We start from the raw sequence: 22693 nt of genomic DNA, 5'->3' as shown, positions 1-22693 counted from the left end.
CAAAAAAGTTAGTGTCAAAAGGGCAGCACCACTAAAATATGTGATGGTCTCTACATAGAAGGTTCTGAATGAATTCTGTATGAAATAAATGCATTTAAAAGGTTAACATCTTTAACTAAAATTAGAAGGCAGGGCGCTACTCTACTGTGAAGAAGCATGGGTAATGTAATATAATTCAGTCACTAGAAAGTTATTGAAGTATTTACATAGTTGACTATTATAATAATCCTGTTTTCACTAGTGGTGCTACTGAAGTTATGTGCCACCCTCAGTCTAGTTTGTCCTTTATGTTGGGTACAAGGACATCTGAAGTGGGCTTCAGGGTTTATGGCCATGTTGGCCCCTCAAAAGCACAGAAGTCTCATGAGGAGGGGTTGTTTGATGGGTGGCACCAAAACCATGCAACTGGGCAGTGGATTTACAGCAGTGGGTTTTTCATATGTAAAAGGTTTGTATTAAGTGTTACTGTCCCTGTTACAATTTCATATAAAAGGTTGTAAGCACCAAATTCAGATTTTTTTTTAAAGTTTTCTTTTTAAGAGTATAATGTTTTCAAGGCTTTTGCCTATATGATTTCCATTCACCTTGGCCTTGTATGGACAATGCATCGAATAGTCTAGGTTGGAATTGTGACTATGACATTAGCACAGCAATAAACGCGTATCTTTATTTTGTTCATGCTTTTGGGTGAACTTGCGATAGACCCTTTTATACCTCTGGATACCAACTGATGTTGGGCTGTATAGAATCACATTCACACAGGCTACCTTATTTTAGTTTCTCTCTTACACTAGCTTGTGTTGTGTCTAGATATAGCATTATTTGAAAAGTAATAAAATGATATGCCAGCGGCTTGTGCTGAAACATAGCAGCACAAATGTGTTTTTTGTTTTGTTTTTTAACAGCAGATTAATGGTTTCTATTTTAAAGCTGATATTTTTTTCAATGTATCGTAACAATACAGATTCTTCGGACAGACTGAAAAATGACAAATTATAAAAATGTTGCTGCTTGTTCATCACCTGCAAACTGTTTATAAACTGGTTATGAATAAAATAATACATTGTATTCATATGTTATCTTTGATTTGTTACTTCCCTTAGCAGGGAATCCAGACTCTAGTATTCAGTGTTGCACTGATTGCTGCAAAATTTGTGGCATCCTCCCCAAATTTTTCAGCTCAGTTGAAATAGCGGTGAGGGTGATATTCTGAGACAATTTGGTTTTCATTTTTTTATTATTTGTGATTTTTGAGTGATTAAGCTTTTTATTCAGCAGCTCTCCAGTTTGCAATTTGAGCAATCTGGTTTCCAGGCTCCAAATTACCTTAGCAACCATGCATTGATTTAAATAAAAGTATATTAATAGGACTGGGCCTGAATTGAAAGATGAGCAATAACAAATATGTAGCCTTACTGAACATTTGTTTTTTAGATGGGGTCATTGACCCCCATTTGATAACTTTAAAGATTTATAAGAAGGCTGCAAAAAAAAAAAAAAAAAGATGATTGAAAAGTTGCTTAACGTTAGCCATTCTATAACATACTAATAGTTAACTTAAAGGAAAACGACACCCCCAAAATAAACAGATATTTTTATATCATATTAAGGGGCATATTAAAGACTCTTACCAAACTGGTATAAATATTCAAGTAAATATTGCCCATGTACATCTCTTGCCTTGAACTACCATTTCGTGATGGTCTGTGTGCTGTCTCAGAGATCACCTGAGCAGAAATACTACAACTCTTAATTGTAACAGGAAGAAGTGTGGAAGCAAAAGACACAACTCTGTTAATTGGCTCATGTAACCTAACATGTATGGTTTGTTTGTGTGCACCATGAATCCTACGATCCCAGGGGGGTAGCCCTTGTTTTTTAAAATGGCAATTTTCTATTTATGATTACAAAATGGCACATACCTACTTACAAAGTATATTATTATGAAAATGGTTTATTTACTTGTAGCAGGGTTTTACATACATATGAGCTGTTTTATGCAATGTATTTTTAAAGGTGAACCACCCTTCTAAAGTACTCTCAAGTTACTTCTATTCCACCCGAAAATACAGCCTACTGCGGATATTGAACAAAAGGGCACTATGAAGGTACAAAAAAGAAGCATTACTGTGGAGGGCTTTGAAGGTTAGTACTATATTTCTTATATTTAGAAACTACAGTCATATGGCAGATAATTTGTGAGACAGACAATTCTGAGCAGCAGAAAATTATTACACTACTGCCGTTCCTTATTTTCAAATACAAAACACCACAAATGCCCCTGGTAGGACTGTCCACCTCACATACCACTTTACTGAACTGTTGGCTTTCAAAATGTAATCTAAAATGCCCCAAGGTTGTGAAGTTTGTTTAAAAGCCAACTGGTTATATTCCTCTATATGAAATACAATGCAACAACTAAGCTGCTGACACACACACCATCAACATTTGTCAGGATTCTAGCTACCTGTACAGCAGAACATTTAGGGGCCGATTCACTATGGGTTGAATATCGAGGGTTAATTAACCCTCGATATTCGACTAGGAATTAAAATCCTTCGAATATCGAAGTCGAAGGATTTAGCGCAGATAGTTCGATCGAAGGATAATTCCTTCGATCGAACGATAAAATCCTTCGAAACGAACGATTCGAAGGATTTTAATCCAAAGATCGAAGGAATATCCTTCGATCAAAAAAAGTTAGCCAAGCCTATGGGGACCTTCCCCATAGGCTAACATTGACTTCGGTAGCTTTTGGATGGCGAACTAGGGGGGCGAAGTTTTTTTTAAAGAGACAGTACTTCGACTATCGAATGGTCGAATAGTCGAACGATTTTTACTTCGAATCCTTCAATTCGAAGTCGTGGTCGAAGGTCGAAGCAGCCCAAAAAAAACTTCGAAATTCAAAGTTTTTTACCTTCGAATCCTTCATTCGAAGTTAGTGAATCGGCCCCTTACTGTTTATAAACCTGCAGCTTTAGAAAAATTTTTATCTGTGGACTGGTATTTTCTATTTACTGTGCCTGGTCTTCCCTTTTTCCCCCCTATGAAAGCTAGTAATCAGACTGATGGGTTGATGGATTACAGACCACTGATTTATCTTGTGAGATGGTGGTGAGACAGTGCTGGAATCACACAACTGAAACCAAATATGTCCCTATGTAACAGAAAAGCAGTCATAACTTTTAAAATAAAAAGTTTCATTCTTAAAGGGGTGGTTCGCCTCTAGGTTAACTTTTAGTATGTTATAGAATGGTCAATTCTAAGCAGCTTTTCAATTGTACTTCATTATTTATTTTTTATAGTTTTTTTTTTAAAATGCTTTCTTCTTCTGACTCTTTCCCACGTTCAAATTCTATATAAGGCTATACATTTATTGTTATTGCTTTTTATTACTCCTCTTTCTATTCAGGCCCTTTCCAATTCATATTCCATTCCCTTATTGAAATCAATGCATGGTTGCTTGGGTAATTTGGACCCTAGCAACAAGATTGCTGAAATTGCAAATTGGAGAGCTGCTAAATAAAGGCAACATAACGCAAAAAAACACAAATAATAATAAACTAAAACCAATTGCAAATTGTCTTAGAATATTACTCTCTACATCATACTAAAAGCTAATGTAAAAGGTAAAGTAATGTAACAATTCCTTTAAACTATGCACATTATTTCAAGGCATACATAATATTAGCTGATCAAGTCCCTTTCATTAGTTTTTTTCATGGAGTAGAGTAAAATGTTTTTAATATGAAACTATCCTAATGTTCAATATCTAAGGATAGATGTGTGTAGCAACAAAACCTGGATGCTAGTCCAGAAAAAACCACCGGACCAAGGACAGCACTCCTAGGATTTAAAGAATCAGCCAATTATATATGGATTAGAATGGTACTGTGCTAACATTTTAATAGTTTATTCTCTCTGCAGGATATTACCACTATACATAAACAAGGTTAAATGTATACATCAATGTGGATGTTAATTAACAACTGTGTAGGAGTCTTGTAACTGGTATTTCCTTGTGGGTGGTGTCTTTGTTTTATAGAACTAATACAGTCGAAAAGCTGTTTTTTCTTGATCTGGATTTGTGCACCAAAACAGTGGTAATTTCCTCTGCATCTCTGCTCTTTGTCACTCTCTCTTTGGTTCATTAGAAAGCTTGAATACTAATCGCTTCATTGCTTTACGTTGACCTTGAAAATGAATGAAGTCAGGCTAAGCATCACAGCCAGCATTGGCTGGTCAATGTAAAGCTTTCTGTAGCTGCAAGCAAGATAACAATTCTCCATATGGACTTAGGCCAACAAGATATATTTCTTTTTGCCTGTTTGTGTATCTCTGTTGAATCCCACTGCCTTATCATATGGACCCACCTCAACAATGCTAGGAAGAACAATCCTTCGGTGCTGACAATCTGACTTGCACAGATCAGTCATGCCTAATCGTGTTCTATGATACATGTCCATTTGGTCAACATTGGTCCAGCTTGGTTTGCATGGTAGAACATTACTGCATGTGAATACATTCTGAAAGAGACCAAATAATAAATACAAAGGTGGTACATTTATATCAATGCATGATAAAACTGGGTGCAAGAGATTCTTCAACTTAACTTACCAGTTCACACTGCCAAACAGTTACAATTCAGCTGTGCAATTCTTATACAACTGGACAAAGCTTAGTATATTTAAATGCACAAAGAAGCAACTGTAAAAAAAAAAATAAAAAGAAGCAAACAAGGACATAACCGAAGCCTTACTACATGTTCTGTGGACTGTTTTGGTTGCATTGCTTGCTTCTGCCTTAGACTGCTACTTGCAGCTTCTTACTCACATCTACCTTTATCCCAGTCTACCTTGCAAGTATGTTCTTTTGGTAAAATGTCACTGTAATACCTACCAAATATGTCAATCACTGCCCTCCATCACTAAAACTGGACTTTAGCTTTTGTATTGCGCAATAGGGCCTGCCAAGAAGGTTTATACATGACCTTAAGCAGGCTGGAAGGCTGGTTGCTTAACTCAGAAACCACACTTGTGTAGAAGCGTCTGCCTTTAATATGCTTTGTATTTTCACAATTATTTTCATTATTTTGGTAGTAGCATCTGCTCCACATTAACTCAAAGACATGTCAGTTATATTGCTACAATAATTTGTTATGAGCACATTATCCCTAGCCAGTAAGATCACTGCAGAAAATGGATTATGAGCACATTATGTCTAGATATGCCCATAAGATCACTTTGGCAAATAGATAATGACTACATGAAATTGGAGAAAACTACAGCAATTTTTTACATGGACTTCTTGCTTAGAAGCTACATCATCAAACCAAATTCTGTGTACTTTTAACTTAACCTGCTTACTTTGGATTTTTTCTCTTAGAACATTCTCAAATTGCTTATTTTTATATTCTTTTTTTCCACCTCCTTCCCTTTTGCCCCTCTGGCATCTGAATAATTCTCCCCAGACAGCACTCTGGGGCTCAGTACAGGAAGTCTGTAAATAAGGGATCGGGGCCAGAACTAGGGGTAGGCAGAGTAGAAGCCCGCCTAGGTTACAATCATGGGGGGTGAGCACTTTTAAGGGGAATGTTTTTTCTTTCTTTTTTAAAGTTGGTTTGCTTGGCCTTTAATAGTTTTTCAATTTTATAAACCGCCTGTTCCAACTCCGCCTTGCCGTGATTCATACTGTGGGCAAAAGCACTCCCCATCCCCCTCTTGGCAGATGCTGGCACAGGTACATATTTGGGGGCAATATGATGGATTTTTGGCTCCTGTTGGCACAAGTACATATTTGGGGGCAGTATGAGGGATTGGCTGCTGCTGGCTCAGGTATATGGGGTAATATGGTGGCTGCTGCCACAGATACATAGATGTTTCAGGCAATATGATGGATATTACTGCTGGCACAGGTACAAATTAGGGGCAATTTGATGGATTTTTTTGGCTGCTGCTGGGATAGGTACAGATTGGAGGTAACAATATGATGGATGTTTTGGCTTATGCTGGCACACAGGGCTGCCATCAGAAATCACGGGGCTCCGTACTGCAAAATTTTCTGGTCCCCCTGGTCCACGCCCACCCCAGTTCAGACCCCAAGCCTCCCACACACTGACATCAGCAGTGGTCAGGACCCCCTATAAATTTAAAAAAAAACATTGGTGCCAGGGACACCCATAAAAGTTTTTCAAAAACATTGCTGGTCAGTGCCCCCCTACAAGTTAGAAAAAAATCATTTGTGGTCAGGGCCCCCCTATAAGTTAAAAAAAAACATTGTGGTCAGGGCCCCCTTAAAATTTAAAAAGAAAAATTGGTGGTCAGGGACTCCATAGAATATTTGAAAAAAAACAAAAAAAACATTGATGGCCAGGGGTTTAATAAAATGTAAAAAAAAAACAAACTTAGGTTCTTCTTCGGCTCCTTAAGTGGCTTCGGGTCTTTTCGCAGCTTCGGCAGTTTTATGGCGTATCACTTAATGGGGCTAAAACTAAAAAAACTGCAGCAAAGCCGGGCCCCCCTTCAGGCCCAGTACACTTATACCCCCTGATTGCCGCCCTATTTTGGGATTCAGATAAATCCTGAGAGAAATATTCAGCCGAATACTGTATCCAAATTTGAGTATGCAAATCAGGGACAGGAGGGGAAAAGAGAACTCATGCTTCTTGATTGGTTAAGTATTTTTTATTTCCTTTTTGAGTGACGAAAAATCACATGATTTCAAGGATTAGGATTCTGTTCAGCCAAGTTGGAAACTGGATTCAGTGCCTACCAATAAAAAATGTTTTCTACAGAGCTGTGTATTTTAATTTGCTGTTAACTACACAGTGCAGCCTTTATTAGCTGCAGGAAAGGGTCGAATCACGACGGATATGAGATCACGCAGCAGCCTAGAGATCCTGAGTAGAACCTTTCCTGCAGACGGACTGCACACTGTATACAAATTAACAGCAAGTCATTCCCACAGCAGTTCTCCTATCAACTTTCTCATGTTCTGCTCAGAACCCTTCGGGGAGCCGTTGTGCGCATGCGCGAACCGTAAACCTTTGCTATTTTGATTTATAAGAAATCGCTAACCTAATCGGAAGCAAATAGAACACGGACGTGACGTGTAGATGTCTATACCCAGCGAAAGCTTCCGCCCGGTGGAAAAGCGGTGACTCTTGGCGTCATGTCCGGCCTGAGTGGGAGGGTACAGGCATCAGAGTCTCACTCCTCCTCAGTAGTGGAGGAGACTGGAGGACCGAGCGAAGTCAGTGGCTGCAGCTTGTGCTCCATCAGCAGCAGATAACGTAAATTGTTTGGCTGACGTGGACGGAAAGCTTCACCAATAAACTCCTAACTCTTGCCTTCTCTACAGGAGGACCCCCATACTCCTCGGCAGCCAATAGCGACTAGGTGCTCTTACTCCGCTGAGGTGTTGGAAGAAGTCAGCCAATCGCTTGGCAGCTTTCATTGGAAATTAACACTCTGGCAAAAAGGTAGCCAATCAGGGGTGGTTGTGGGGTACACGAGAAGACCTCACCCTGATCGCCGGAGTATGAGTCAGCCAACTAGCTTTTGGGGTTCTCCACTAAGGCCAGTGGGGTGGAAGTGAGCGATGAGGACTTGGAGGTGACTCAGCCAATCACCAAGGCAACCGCCATTGAGCTGCTATCCATTCTCCCCTCCCACTTGGTCATTCCAGCCAATTGCTGCTCAGCTGTCAAGTTCTTATCACAAACTACTGTTGTGAAAGCAGACAGCCAGGTGACTGATTCCCCCCAAGCTATAGAGTTGTTTGACAAGCCAGCAGGAGAAGAGAAAGCCACACTCTTTAGGTGACTACTACGCTTTGTACTGCCAACTAGCTTGCCTGTATCTCACTGCAAAAGCTCAGTGCCATTGCTTGTTGCTGGGTCAAAAGGTTCTTGTCTATTGGGGCATAGAGTACTGCAGGGGACAAGAGGAACCCTTTACCATCTCTCTTCAACACTCCACATTGGGGTCTACAGATTCGGTGAAGCGCCCATTGACCTCCATGAATGGAAATCGGAACCGCAGGTGAGCAATGGTCTGCTCTTCTACATTCTGCCATCTGCATTGGGCATTCTAGAATTTTGTCATCTTTGGAAATGATTTGACAATGCAGAATAGTAATGTGTAACTGTTGCTGAACTAGCTGTAGTAAGATTAGTAGAGTAGTACTCTAGCAACAACGTGAGGACTTTTTTATTATCAGTACTGCTACTATACTCCATTAGCCCATGTCATTTCTAATTTTATTTATTCTATGTTCTAGGAATGCACCAAATCCACTTTTTTGGATTCGGCCGAACCCCCAAACCCTTTGCGAAAGGTTCGGCCGAATACCGAACCAAATCCGAACCCTAATTTGCATTTGCAAATTAGGGGTGGGAAGGGGAAAACATTTTTTACTTCCTTGTTTTGTGACAAAAAGTCACGTGATTTCCCTCCCCACCCCTAATTTACATATGCAATTTAGGATTTGATTCGGCCGAATCCTGCTGAAAAAGGCCGAATCCCAAACTGAATCCTGGATTCGGTGCATCCCTACTATGTACGCATTTAATTGAGGTCCATCACTTTAATTTTTCATTGCGTTTTAAAAATATCTTGCTTCTCTTAGTAGTTTGACTGTATATTGTGTTCAAACTGTAAGTAGAGCACATGTTGCTTCTTTGTAAAAACCTCTTCTGAAACATCAGAATAGAAAACAAGTTGGGCAAGGTGATAAATGTGTTCGATAACTGACACTAATAAGTATTTCCTTTCTATGACAGTGATTGTCAGTACAGGTATGGGATCCATTATCTGGAAACCCGTTATCCAGAAAGCTCCAAATTATGGAAAGGCTGTAGACTACATTTTATTCAAATAATCCAAATTTTTAAAAATGATTTCCTGTTTCTCTGTAATAATAAAACAGTACCTTGTACTTTATCCAAATTAAGATATAATGAATCCAATGAAAACTATTGGATTGAATGATTTTCTAGAGATGTAAGGTTTGAAGATCCAGATTATGGAAAGATCCTTTATCTGGAAACCCCCAGGTCCCCACCATTCTGGATAACGGGTCCCCACCATTCTGGATAACGGGTCCCCACCATTCTGGATAACGGGTCCCCACCATTCTGGATAACGGGTCCCCCACCATTCTGGATAACGGGTCCCCACCATTCTGGATAACGGGTCCCCACCATTCTGGATAACGGGTCCCCACCATTCTGGATAACGGGTCCCCACCATTCTGGATAACAGGTCCCCACCATTCTGGATAACAGGTCCCAACTAGTAGTACATTAATAGTCAGGCTATAACACCTTGGCACCTACAAACATAATGATTATTCACATGACACTGGGAGTTGTCTTGGGAACCAGCTGATTGCCAACGATTCACTGTAGTTGCAATAGTCACCTGCATCTACTTTCATGTTGCTGAAGGAGCATTATTTGTAGATGTAATTAAATGTATATTAAATTTGTATTGATATTGAAAGCAGTGTCTGGCTGTTTATATTCTGTGCACTACTGATTCTGACTCCTAATACAATGTATTAGAAGATTAACAGACTCATGCTTCATTTTATATATATATATATATATATATATATATATATATATATATATATATATATATATATATATAAAAATGAAGCATGAGTCTGTTAATCTTCTAATACATTTATATATATATATATATATATATATATATATATATATATATATATATATATATATATATATATATATATATATAACCAATAGTTTCCAGACCAGCACTCCCTTTAGTGTAAAAAACGTAATCTTTTATTGTTGCATAGTATCAATGCCCAGCGTTTCGGTCATCCTTGAAAAGGTCCCAAAACGTTGGGCATATGCGATTTTCCGGGCACCCCTCCTTCTATTAAGATTGACTTTATATATATATATATATATATATATATATATATATATATATATATATATATATATATATATATATTATATATATATATATATATATATATATATATATATATATATATATAATCCTCTCCAAGGCTGATGTTGCAGCCGAAACGTTAGTTTGTCTAATAAACGTATTACTTTACAATAAGTCCTGAGTAGTGCGGCTTCTTCTGGAGAGGATTGTATGCAGTTTTGTGAGGTGTGCACCCAGGCAACGAGAGGATATTTATCGTGAGTGCTGGGATTTTGGGGAGATATATATATATATATATACAGTGGTGTGAAAAACTATTTGCCCCCTTCCTGATTTCTTATTCTTTTGCATGTTTGTCACACTTAAATGTTTCTGCTCATCAAAAACCGTTAACTATTAGTCAAAGATAACATAATTGAACACAAAATGCAGTTTTTAAAATGAAGGTTTACGTTATTAAGGGAGAAAAAAAACTCCAAATCTACATGGGCCTGTGTGAAAAAGTGATTGCCCCCCTTGTTAAAAAATAACTTAACTGTGGTTTATCACACCTGAGTTCAATTTCAAAGGGTATAAAGCCATTTCTAAAGCTTTGGGACTCCAGCAAACCACAGTGAGAGCCATTATCCACAAATGGCAAAAACATGGAACAGTGGTGAACCTTCCCAGGAGTGGCCGGCCGACCAAAATGACCCCAAGAGCGCAGAGACAACTCATCCGAGAGGCCACAAAAGACCCCAGGACAACATCTAAAGAACTGCAGGCCTCACTTGCCTCAATTAAGGTCAGTGTTCACGACTCCACCATAAGAAAGAGACTGGGAAAAAACGGCCTGCATGGCAGATTTCCAAGGCGCAAACCACTTTTAAGCAAAAAGAACATTAAGGCTCGTCTCAATTTTGCTAAAAAACATCTCAATGATTGCCAAGACTTTTGGGAAAATACCTTGTAGACCGACGAGACAAAAGTTGAACTTTTTGGAAGGTGCGCGTCCCGTTACATCTGGCGTAAAAGTAACACAGCATACCAACAGTAAAATATGGTGGTGGTAGTGTGATGGTCTGGGGTTGTTTTGCTGCTTCAGGACCTGGAAGACTTGCTGTGATAGATGGAACCATGAATTCTACTGTCTACCAAAAAATCCTGAAGGAGAATGTCCGGCCATCTGTTCGTCAACTCAAGCTGAAGCGATCTTGGGTGCTGCAGCAGGACAATGACCCAAAACACACCAGCAAATCCACCTCTGAATGGCTGAAGAAAAACAAAATGAAGACTTTGGAGTGGCCTAGTCAAAGTCCTGACCTGAATCCTATTGAGATGTTGTGGCATGACCTTAAAAAGGCGGTTCATGCTAGAAAACCCTCAAATAAAGCTGAATTACAACAATTCTGCAAAGATGAGTGGGCCAAAATTCCTCCAGAGCGCTGTAAAAGACTTGTTGCAAGTTATCGCAAACGCTTGATTGCAGTTATTGCTGCTAAGGGTGGCCCAACCAGTTATTAGGTTCAGGGGGCAATTACTTTTTCACACAGGTTTGGATTTCTTTTCTCCCTAAATAATAAAAACCCTCATTTAAAACTGCATTTTGTGTTTACTTGTGTTATCTTTGACTAATAGTTAAATGTGTTTGATGATCAGAAACATTTTGTGTGACAAACATGCAAAAGAATAAGAAATCAGGAAGGGGGCAAATAGTTTTTCACACCACTGTATATATATATATATATATATATATATATATATATATATATATATATATATATATATAATTTTACCAATTTCAGCAGAGTCTTGAACTGAATATAATTTAGTCATTCCTATGGTTTTAAAGGCAATTGCATTAAAATTGAATTGTAAACCATTTGTTGAAATCTGTTATAATCATAATAGTGATGTAATAGAAGTCACCTCAGAGTTCCATGACTCGTATAAAAGCACCCAGCCTTTGCCCTTGTTTTTTTTTATATGATCATGAAACTTGGTGACTTAGGGGCACATTTACTTAGCTCGAGTGAAGGAATAGAATAAAAAAAACTTCGAATTTCGAATGTTTTTTTTTTGGCTACTCCAACCATCGAATTGGCTACATCGACCTTCGACTACGACTTTGAATCGAACAATTCGAACTAAAAATTGTTCGATAATCAAAGTACTGTCTCTTTAAAAAAAAAACTTCAACCCCCTAGTTCGCCACCTAAAACCTACCGAGGTGCAATGTAAGCCTATGGGGAAGGTCCCCATAGGCTTTCGTAGCTTTTTTTGGTCGTAGAAAAATCGTTCGATCGATGGATTAAAATCCTTCTAATCGTTCGATCGATGGATTAAAATCCTTCGGATTGCGGTAAATCCTTCGATTTATTTGAAGTCGAAGGATTTACCTTCGGCAGTCGAATATCGAGGGTTAATTAACCCTCGATATTCGACCCTATGTAAATCTGCCCCTTAATATCCCTATTTTTAATACGCAGCACTAACAGGACTTGCTTAAATGAAAAAAATTAACCTTTTTATTGTGCCAAATCAACATTTTGGTCACATATTCAGACATTTATCACCTCTTCTGATGTCTCCAGGATCGATAAGGTTGTAAGAATAACCTTGATTAGAGTAACAATGGGTAACATTAGTCATCCTATGTGACTCAACAGTCCTCAGCAGGGAAGAACATGTTGATATCATTAGCCATGCCCGTCAATATGTCATCATATAGTCTGAAATTGACATTAGTTTGCCTGTATCTTTCAGGCAAATATAGTGCTCAAAAGATCCATTTTGTTTACAAGAGAACATGTTGCTGTTTTTCATGACTTCCCTTGCATGATCAACAAGGGGGTGACCTATTTTGTAATGCTATTATCAGATAAATATGTATCATTGTAGTACGTTTCATTTGAATCGACACTGGGTAATATTTATGCCAGTTTTATATATGTATGAAATGAAATCCAGAATGCTTAAGACCTGATATTTTCTGGATCTTTGCTAAATTTCGATCACCATACCTTAAAGTGGACCTGTCACCCAGACATAAAAAGCTGTATAATAAAAGTCCTTTTCAAATTAAACATGAAACCCAATTTTTTTTCCCATTAAAACATCCATGCCTGATATAAATGCATTTAAAGATTTCACCTGTCAATCATACATTGCCTGCCCCTCCTCTATGCCTTAGGGGACAGGCAATTACTTTCACTTTACATTTTGCATTTCCTATATGTCACTGCTCTCCTCACATCCCCCCTCTCTGCTCACAGTCTATAATTGTGTAGCTAGTAGGCATGAGCATCAAATCTCCCATTCTGGCAAATAAACAAGATTTTAAAGGTGTCACAAAGCTTATCTTAGTAACGGTAACGGTGTCCACAAAATGGCTACTGCCTGCTTGCTGTGGTTGTGAATTCCAAGGCATGTGGTAACAAAGATTTAAATAATTTATATAAAGTTTATTTTGCTTTACAAACACAATAGATAAGAATTTGGAATTATTTCTTAGGGTGACAGGTCCCCTTTAAGTCTACTAAAAATCATTTAATCATTAAATATACCCAATAGGAAAGTATCTAGATCCACCAATGTTATTTCTGTCACATGACTTACTTGAAACCTGTCTATTGTAAAAATGAGGATATCAGAAATCTGAGTTCCATGACCTGTATGAAAGCGCTTAGCATTCAGATTTGTGTCTATTAAAGGTGATTGTTCACCTTCCAAACACATTTTAGGTTCAGTTATTTTCAGATTGTTCACCAGAAATAAATACCTTTTCAATTGCTTTCCATTTTTAATTTTTTCCTATAATTTAAGTTTTGTTTAATGTTCCTGCTTTTTCAGTCTGACAGCTTTAATAATCCAGGTGCTACTTTTAGTTGAAACCTTTCTCAGCAATATCTGTGGAATATTAGAAACTATTGTATCAATTCTAACAGTTGTCATTAAAGGGGTACTGTCATGGAAAACATGTTTATTTCATAACGCACCTTTTAATAGTACTACTCCAGCAGACTTCTGCACTAAAATCCATTTCTCGAAAGATCAAACAGATTTTTTTATATTCAGTTTTGAAATTTGACATGGGGCTAGACATTTTGACAATTTCCCAGCTGCCCCTGGTCATGTGACTTGTGCCTGCACTTTAGGAGAGAAATGCTTTCTGGCAGGCTGCTGTTTTTCCTTCTCAATGTAACTGAATGTGTCTCAGTGGGACATGGGTTTATACTACTGAGTGTTGTTCTTAGATCTACCAGGCAGTTGTTATCTTGTGTTAAGGAGCTGCTATTTGGTTACCTTCCCATTGTTCTTTTGTTTGGCTGCTGGGGGGGGGGTGATATCACTCCAACTTGCAGTACAGCAGTAAAGAGTGATGGAAGTTTTATCAGAGCACAAGTCACATGACTTGGGGCAGCTGGGAAATTGACAGTATGTCTAGCCCCATGTCAGATTTCAAAATTGAATATAAAAAAATCTGTTTGCTCTTTTGAGAAATGGATTTCAGTGCAGGGGTTATTCATCTTCCAACACTTTTTTGTTTTTTGAATTCAGTTGGTTTCAGATAGTTCACCAGAAATAAAGACTTTTTCCAATTACTTTCTATTTTCAATTTGTGACCGGTTTTCTAATATTGAAGTGTAAAATCAAATTTTAAACCTTTTTGAAGCAGCTCTGGGAGGGGGGTCGCTGACTCGCTAAACTGTTCTAAATTGATACATATAGTTGATACGTTTCTTATCTTTGTTCCTGCTGAGGAGAATCCCTGAGGATTTTCATTAAGGCAGCTGTTGATACAAAAATTGCTGGAAAATGTATCAACTAAATGTTGCAAAATTGTAACAGTTGAGAGACTGCACCTGAATTACTGAGCTGCCAAACTGAACCACCAGAGACAGGAACATTCAACTTAAACTTTAAACATTTGTAAAACCGGAGAAAAATAAAAAATGGAAAGTTATCAAGGGAATGTATCAAGTGAATGTATCAATTTAGAACAGTTACAGAATCAGTGACCCCCCCACCCTTCTCATACAGCTGCTTAAGAGCAGCGTAACAAGGTGAAATATGAAACTTTGAACTTAAATATAAGAAAAATGGTCACAATCAGAAAACATAAAGTAAATGGAAAAAGTCTTTATTTCTGGTGAACAATCTGAAAACAACTGAAAAGAAGGTGAACAAAAACAGCCTGTAGTTATTGAAGTGTGAGAGGAAAATGGAATACAGTAAGGTGGCTATCACATGGCTGTTCTGGATTAATACAAAGTATTATTTTATTTCAGATAGTGCCTAAGATTCATGGTCCCCCACTCAGACCTACTGTGTCTCATACTACATGGCACTTGATCTCTGTGGCACGTAATCTCTTTTTATATTTCTTATAAATGATTTCCTTTTTCTATGAAATATTTTTTTTTAGTAGACTAAAGATCCCTTATCCAGAAAGCCCTAAGTCCCAAGCATTCTGGATAATTTATCCTGTTCCTGTATATAGCATCAATGTCTTAAATGCTTAAATATCTTTGTGTATAGGGTGAGTGACATCAGAAGACCAAGATAATGACTAAAGCCTCTTCTTAAATACAACTTCCAGCATCCCAAGGTCAGCCAGTGCTGGAGAACCATGGAATGAAGACAAGATATCTTATTTATAGTATTGCTTAGAGTTCCCACGATATTATGCAACTACTTTCCCTCTTATCTCTGTAACTGTCTTCTTGCATCTAGACAACGTCTTTACTGGTTAATCATGTTAACTGCTGTAAAGAACAGGTCCTGGAATCTATTTTCCAGAAAGCTCCAAATACAGGTCCCTTAATTTTTGTTCCTCCTTCTCTAAAATAGTAAAACAGGATCCGTTCTGTGAGAATTAAACTGCATATATTCATAATGGTGCCAAAGCAAAATTGTTTTAAATTGTTTATAAGAAGTCATAGGGTTTTAATGTCCAAGTTGCAGGAAGCCCTTTTATCTGGAAAACCCCTGATTCCAATGGTTTTAGATAATAGAACCCACACCTGTGCTCGTTTTCTCTCCAGTCTTACATTTTTATATTTTTATTATTATTTAATATGTATTTTTAGAGCGCCAACATATTGCACAGCGCTGATATCACTTACTGTATGTCTGTCTACGTATAGTCTGGGAAAGTATTACTTGCCAGTTTGTGTTATTTGTGCTTGAAATAACAACATTTCATGTTCAAGTGAAACACAGCCTGTTACAAGATAAGACAAGGCATGTTTGCGGCATTGCCTATTTATTTTGTATTGGGGAGAGTTTTGTACGTCTCCCTCAGAGAGATACATCTCTGGAAACTTCTGGATTATCTCTGCTTGCATTTTATGGGTTGCTGGTTTGTGTACCCTACCACATATTCCATTGTATGGTTACAGAGTATTTGTGCATCCCATGCATGCAGTAAAGATTTTTGGGTCCCAACTAGTGTAAATAAAACCAGTACAGGTATTAGACCCTTTATCAAGAAACTTTCTGCCCAGACTTCTTTTTCCCATAGAGTCAATTTTAATAAAATAATTTACATTTTTTTATGTTAATAATAAAACAGTACATGGTACTTGATTCTAATTAAGCTTCATGAAATTATTATCAGACATAAGGTATGGTGATCGAAAATTACAGAAAATCCCTTATCCAGTAAACACAAGGCCCAATCCCAATTTGACATATGAAAAAAATGCCAGCAGTTTGTCCTTTTTTTTAATAACACTTCGACATACAGGATATGATGTTACTGACCTAAGATTGAGGAGGATGTAGCTTAATCGTATCAGTTCACCAGGTATAACCTGGCGGAGCAGACTCTGACGAAAAGGGTAACGTACTGGAAAATTAACATTTTAGTGAATTTGCGGAGTAACAATAGTTCACCTGAGCGAAAATTTGTTAGCGCTGAGCTATTTCGATAGCGAATTGGCCTCTACGCCTGTTAGTAAATTGGCATTGTCCCTGTGGTTTGTCTTTTTGGTGAATTTTTGCTAGCGACGGGCACTGCCCCAAAGTCCCTGCCCTGAAAAGCTTGCAACCTAATAAAGTTTTTAAAATCCTACACGCACATGTTTGAATCCAGAATCCTAAACATATAACTACAATGCTGTTTGGTGAGCCAGAGATGTGTGTTTGTGTAATTACATTCTTTAATATGCCTAAAAGAGACATTATAATGACCTGTTATGGATTTATACAAAGCATATATTGTTTTCCCACATTTCTGAGTAAAACAAGGCTTCTCTCTGAGTCTGAATGGGCTTTGTTTTCTCAAATGATTTGGTCCCTTGAGAGTAGTTTCATTTGATGATTACAAGTCATACCAGTAGACATAAATATGCTGATAAATAAGGCTGTGAATATAAACCTAACTTTATAAATAAGGTGTATTATACTAATATACATCGGTTTTAAACATGAGATAAAACAGGCTTTTATTAAAAAGTGCCTATTTAAAAAGCTGCCTGAGGAAGTATACATACTGTAGATATTGATGACAGAACAAGCTTTTTTGGGGTTTTATAATGTTTACATTTTTTTAGTAGTCTTTAAGGAATGGTGCTAAATAACGGAAGAAATCCATATCCGGAAACCCAGGTTCCAAGCCTTCCTATGCCAGCAAGTCTATATTGTTTGTATTTATAAATGCATTCAATATTTGTATTTACTATATAATATTTGGTGCAGTATATTACAACCTAAAGTAGATAGTTTCTCAGCTGCTGGTGTACTGCTGCTTAAGTTCTCTTTTACTACTAGAGAGTGAAATGTGCGGGTAGAGTGCTCACAAAGCCCTCCCTGATTTTACCAATGACAAAAACATTCACGACATGCTGTCCATCCCTGAGTGTAAGAAGAGTATTCAGGGCTAGAGATTGCTCTTTCTTTCTCTCATTCTTGAGCCCCTGAGAAAGCCTCGTATGTGAATGCTTGCTTGTAAAACAAAAGCATTTATTCCAGACCGTATTTACCAGCATCATTTACTTGGGAAGAACATGATTAACTAACGAATACTTGAAAAATGAGTCAGATGTAGCCTCGTCACAGTTAGTCATCACTATTAAAGTCCACAGAGGTCCAAAAAGTGTCTGAGAGGGGGAAAATATATGTATACATGTATGGGATCTGTTATCCGGAAATTCCCTTATCCAGAAAGGTCAGAATAGACTACATTTTCTCCAAATAATCCAAATTTTTAAAAATGATTTACTTCTGCAATAATAAAACAGTATCTTATCAAACTTAGATATAATTAATCCTTATGGGAGGCAAAACCAGCCTATTGAATTTATTTCATTTTGACATGATTTTGTACTAGATTTAAGGTACAAAGATCCAAATTATGGAAAGATCTGTTATCTGGATAACCCCAGGTCTCAAGCATTCTGGATAATAGGTTCCATACGTGTGTGTGTGTGTGTGTGTATATATATATATATATATATATATATATACAGGGGCGTAACTACAGAGGAAGCAGACCCTGCGGCTGCAGGGGGGCCCAGGAGGTACAGGGGCCCCATGAGGCTCTCATTAATGAGCAATTTGAACATATCTTGGTAAAACAGGACAAACACTGGATATGTTGGGGCCTTAAAATTAATTTGCTGTGGGGCCCAGCAACATCTAGTTACGCCACTGTATATATATATATATATATATATATATATATATATATATATATATATATATATATATATATATATATATATATATATATATATATATATATATATAAAATCAAAAGATGGACAGCACTCACTTGTTAATGCTTAAATTCTGTATTAAAAGATAAAAAACTTTACATCACCATATATGTGCACATATCATTCGGCGACGTTTCGAGCCATGTTGGCCCTTTCTCAAGCCATGTGTATCAATGGTATAAAGGCATAATCCGTAATCAAAATGGAATTTAAAGTCCAGAGAAGGAAGTGACATGCAATGTATTTTTCACACATAGTGCGGGGCTTCCACCCCATAACCTGAATGGAATCAAAGATACATAGTACATATTTAGTATAGTAACAGCAATTATTACTCACACATACTTTGCAAAAATGTAGCAAATTAATTATAAAAATAAATACAAATCATAATCTTTATTAAGGCCGTGAGGGTGAAGTGTGTGTAGTTTATTGATCCACCACACCTCCCGCTGTTTCAATCTTAGCTCCCGATCCCCCCTCTTTTCAGTGGGGGTACAGTTTCTAGCACCATATATCGTAGCTGGTCACTGGTGTGTCCATGCTCACGAAAATGCCTAGAAAGTGGCAATGCTAGATTACCTGATTTGATTGTTGATTTATGTTGGGAAATCCGTGACTTCACTTTCTGCACAGTTTCCCCAACATATAATTTGTTGCATGGGCACACAATCACGTAAACCACATACTGTGACAAACAAGTGTGGTAGCCCCTAATTTGGATTGTCTCCCCAGTATCAGGATGTATAAAGTTCTTTCCTCGGATTACATGTTTGAATTGTACACAATTTAAACACTGGTACATACCCGTATTTCTGATACCCAAAAAAGTATTAGTACCAACATCTTCTTTAGATGTCTTGTTCCTAGATAACACTGAACCAATTGTTTTGCCCCTTTTATACGAGGTCATGGGAGGTAAGGCGAACTCCCTTATTGTGGGATATGCTCTACGTAGTATGTACCAGTGTTTACGCAAAATCACATTAACCCTATTGCTCATTGGTCCATATTCACTAATAAAAGTGGTCCTCGGTTCCCTAGTTCTCCTTGTTCTTTTGTTTTTAATTATTTTCTCCGCTCTTTCGAGAACCTGTAAAGGGTAACCTCTCTGTCTGAATTTATCTCTCATCTGTCCAACTTGTACCTCTCTCACTGTGGGATTACTCACTACTCTCTGCACCCGCAACATTTGGCTGATCGGTATAGATTGTTTAGTATGCATCGGATGATTACTCCCAAAGTGTAATATTTGGTTTCGATCAGTGGGCTTTGAATATAGCCTAGTCTGCAGGCCATGGTCTCTATAAATCAGAACATCCAAAAAAGAAATTTCATTAATACTAAACACATGTGAAAATTTGATGGACGGATGGAACCCATTCAGACGTTCGTGGAACCGCGATAGGGAGTCAACGTCACCCCGCCACACTACGAATATATCGTCGATATATCTCCACCAGGCCACTGCGTGTGTCTGATAGAGATCATCGCGATACACAAACAGTTCTTCAAGCCAAACCATGAAGGTATTGGCGTATGACGGGGCGACATTAGATCCCATCGCGGTTCCACGTAACTGTAAATAGAAATTTTCTTGAAAAATAAAATAATTCATTCTCAATATGATTTCCAAGGCTTCAAGAAAAAATTCAATTTGTTCGTCTGGATACTGTACACTAGCACGTAATAGCCATTCACAGGCCCTTAACCCCTCCTCATGGGGTATTGAGGTGTACAGGCTGGAAACATCAAATGAAGCCAGCATGATCTCCTCACTGTCCTGTATATTAAGACTATCCAGTCTTTCCAAAAAATGCCCACTATCCTTAACATAGGATTGTGTAGTGGTCACCAAGGGTCCAAGGATCCTGTCCAAGAATATCGCCAACGGGCAAAATATAGAATTAATACCCGAAACTATCGGGCGACCTGGGGGGTGGACAGGATCCTTGTGAATCTTGGGTAATGTATATAGAGTTGGTATACGTGGAAAAGTGACAGTTAAGTATGTTTTCAGACTATCTGAAATCACATTGTTGTTTACCTTAGCAGTTAACATGTGTGTAATTTTCTCTGAAATCTCTGTAGTGGGATCTCTGTCTAGTTTCTTGTAAACAGCCTTATCAGATAATTGCCCCAAAATTTCCTCTACATAGTATGCAGTGTCCATGATCACAATCGCACCCCCTTTATCAGAGGGTTTGATTGTGATCATGCTTTCATTCATCAACTTATCCAATGCTTCTTTTTCTGCCCTGGTAACATTATGCATCACTCTAGGGATATCAGACCCCTGATGATACAATAGTTCAAGATCTTGTTGTATGTTATTAATATATGTTTCCACGGCAGGGTAGGTAGTTGGTGGAACAAACCTACTTTTGCTGCGGAGACCAAACATTTGTGGGGTGAGCAATGAGGACTCATCCACATCAGTGATTGGTATGTCTCTAGTGTCTATAGTAGAGAAATGTACCTTCAACCGTAGTGTCCGATAGAACCTGTAGAGGTCGATATCCATTTGGAAACGATCCACTGGAGCCGTTAAACAAAAATTCAAACCTTTACCCAAAACTGCCACCTGTGATTCGCTAAGTTGAAATGAAGAGAGATTGAACACTACTTGTTCCCCTTCTTTCCCTGTTTGTTCCTCGGGGGAAGTATTCTTTTTTTGCTTGTGGCCGTGTTTTCTGCCGCCTCTCCGTCTCCTCGGATGTCTAAAAAATGGCGTGTATCTAGATTGGCATCCTCCCGTTGTTCCTCAATCCGTGATTGCCTCTCCATGTTTCGTGGTACGCTTGCACTCCTTGGCCCCTCTCTCTTAGTACCATCCCAGTGATTCCAAGCATATACTCGTCCTCTCTCATAATCAACCGTGTCTCGATCGTATTTCTGTCTCTTTTGCTTCTCATTCTCTGATTTGTATTTATCCAGTTTAATTTGCATCTGGTCTTTGAGCTCAGCCAATTCCTGTACTGAACTGCCCGCAGACAGCTGTTCGTCAATTTTTAGCATTTCCGTGCGTACTAATTCAAGTTCCTTAGAAATAAACTCCACAGTTAAAGTCATAATATCAAAAGAGCATTTGTTTAAAATTTGTGCAAACCTCAGTCGGAACTCTTCATTCCCAGCAAATAGCATCGGGCGGAGCGAGATCCGCAAGCCACGAGGAATGCGCTTGTTAACAAAATACTCGGCCAGCGTCTCCGCATGAAGCTCAAGATCAATGGCGCGTCGGTTTAGTCCCTCTAGCTTCCTCTGTAATTGAGATGAAACCGGGACCCGCAAAAACCCTGCCGATGACGCGAATGCAGCGGTTGATTATGAGAGAGGACGAGTATATTCTTGGAATCACTGGGATGGTACTAAGAGAGAGGGGCCAAGGAGTGCAAGCGTACCTCGAAACATGGAGAGGCAATCACGGATTGAGGAACAACGGGAGGATGCCAATCTAGATACACGCCATTTTTTAGACATCCGAGGAGACGGAGAGGCGGCAGAAAACACGGCCACAAGCAAAAAAAGAATACTTCCCCCGAGGAACAAACAGGGAAAGAAGGGGAACAAGTAGTGTTCAATCTCTCTTCATTTCAACTTAGCGAATCACAGGTGGCAGTTTTGGGTAAAGGTTTGAATTTTTGTTTAACGGCTCCAGTGGATCATTTCCAAATGGATATCGACCTCTACAGGTTCTATCGGACACTACGGTTGAAGGTACATTTCTCTACTATAGACACTAGAGACATACCAATCACTGATGTGGATGAGTCCTCATTGCTCACCCCACAAATGTTTGGTCTCCGCAGCAAAAGTAGGTTTGTTCCACCAACTACCTACCCTGCCGTGGAAACATATATTAATAACATACAACAAGATCTTGAACTATTGTATCATCAGGGGTCTGATATCCCTAGAGTGATGCATAATGTTACCAGGGCAGAAAAAGAAGCATTGGATAAGTTGATGAATGAAAGCATGATCACAATCAAACCCTCTGATAAAGGGGGTGCGATTGTGATCATGGACACTGCATACTATGTAGAGGAAATTTTGGGGCAA

The 22693-nt window shown here is 38.3% G+C and overlaps 1 protein-coding gene and 1 long non-coding RNA gene across 3 annotated transcripts in view; one reads left to right on the top strand and one right to left on the bottom strand.

Moving 5' to 3' along the window:
• Positions 1 to 3897: 3897 nt before the first annotated feature.
• Positions 3898 to 7184, bottom strand: LOC108709550. The gene is made up of 2 exons (XR_001934651.2): positions 7077 to 7184; positions 3898 to 4526 (listed from the first exon to the last, which is right to left on the bottom strand). It is a non-coding gene; the product is annotated as an uncharacterized LOC108709550 (long non-coding RNA).
• The window catches only part of LOC108709549 (protein argonaute-3), a 54518-nt gene continuing 38402 nt past the window's right edge, over positions 6578 to 22693 (top strand). Inside the window, exon 1 of one of the 2 annotated variants that reach the window (XM_041583980.1) lies at positions 6578 to 8042. In XM_041583980.1, coding sequence (XP_041439914.1) covers positions 8024 to 8042 — 19 coding nt within the window. In that variant the 5' untranslated portion in view covers positions 6578 to 8023. The remainder of the gene's footprint in view (positions 8043 to 22693) is intronic. The other variant, XM_041583981.1, reaches the window with a different exon arrangement.

Source organism: Xenopus laevis, chromosome 2S, assembly GCF_017654675.1.
Source record: "Xenopus laevis strain J_2021 chromosome 2S, Xenopus_laevis_v10.1, whole genome shotgun sequence".
NCBI classification, from domain to species: domain Eukaryota; kingdom Metazoa; phylum Chordata; class Amphibia; order Anura; family Pipidae; genus Xenopus; species Xenopus laevis.
Note: the sequence above shows the minus strand (reverse complement) of the source record. Positions and strands in the feature narration are given on the sequence as shown.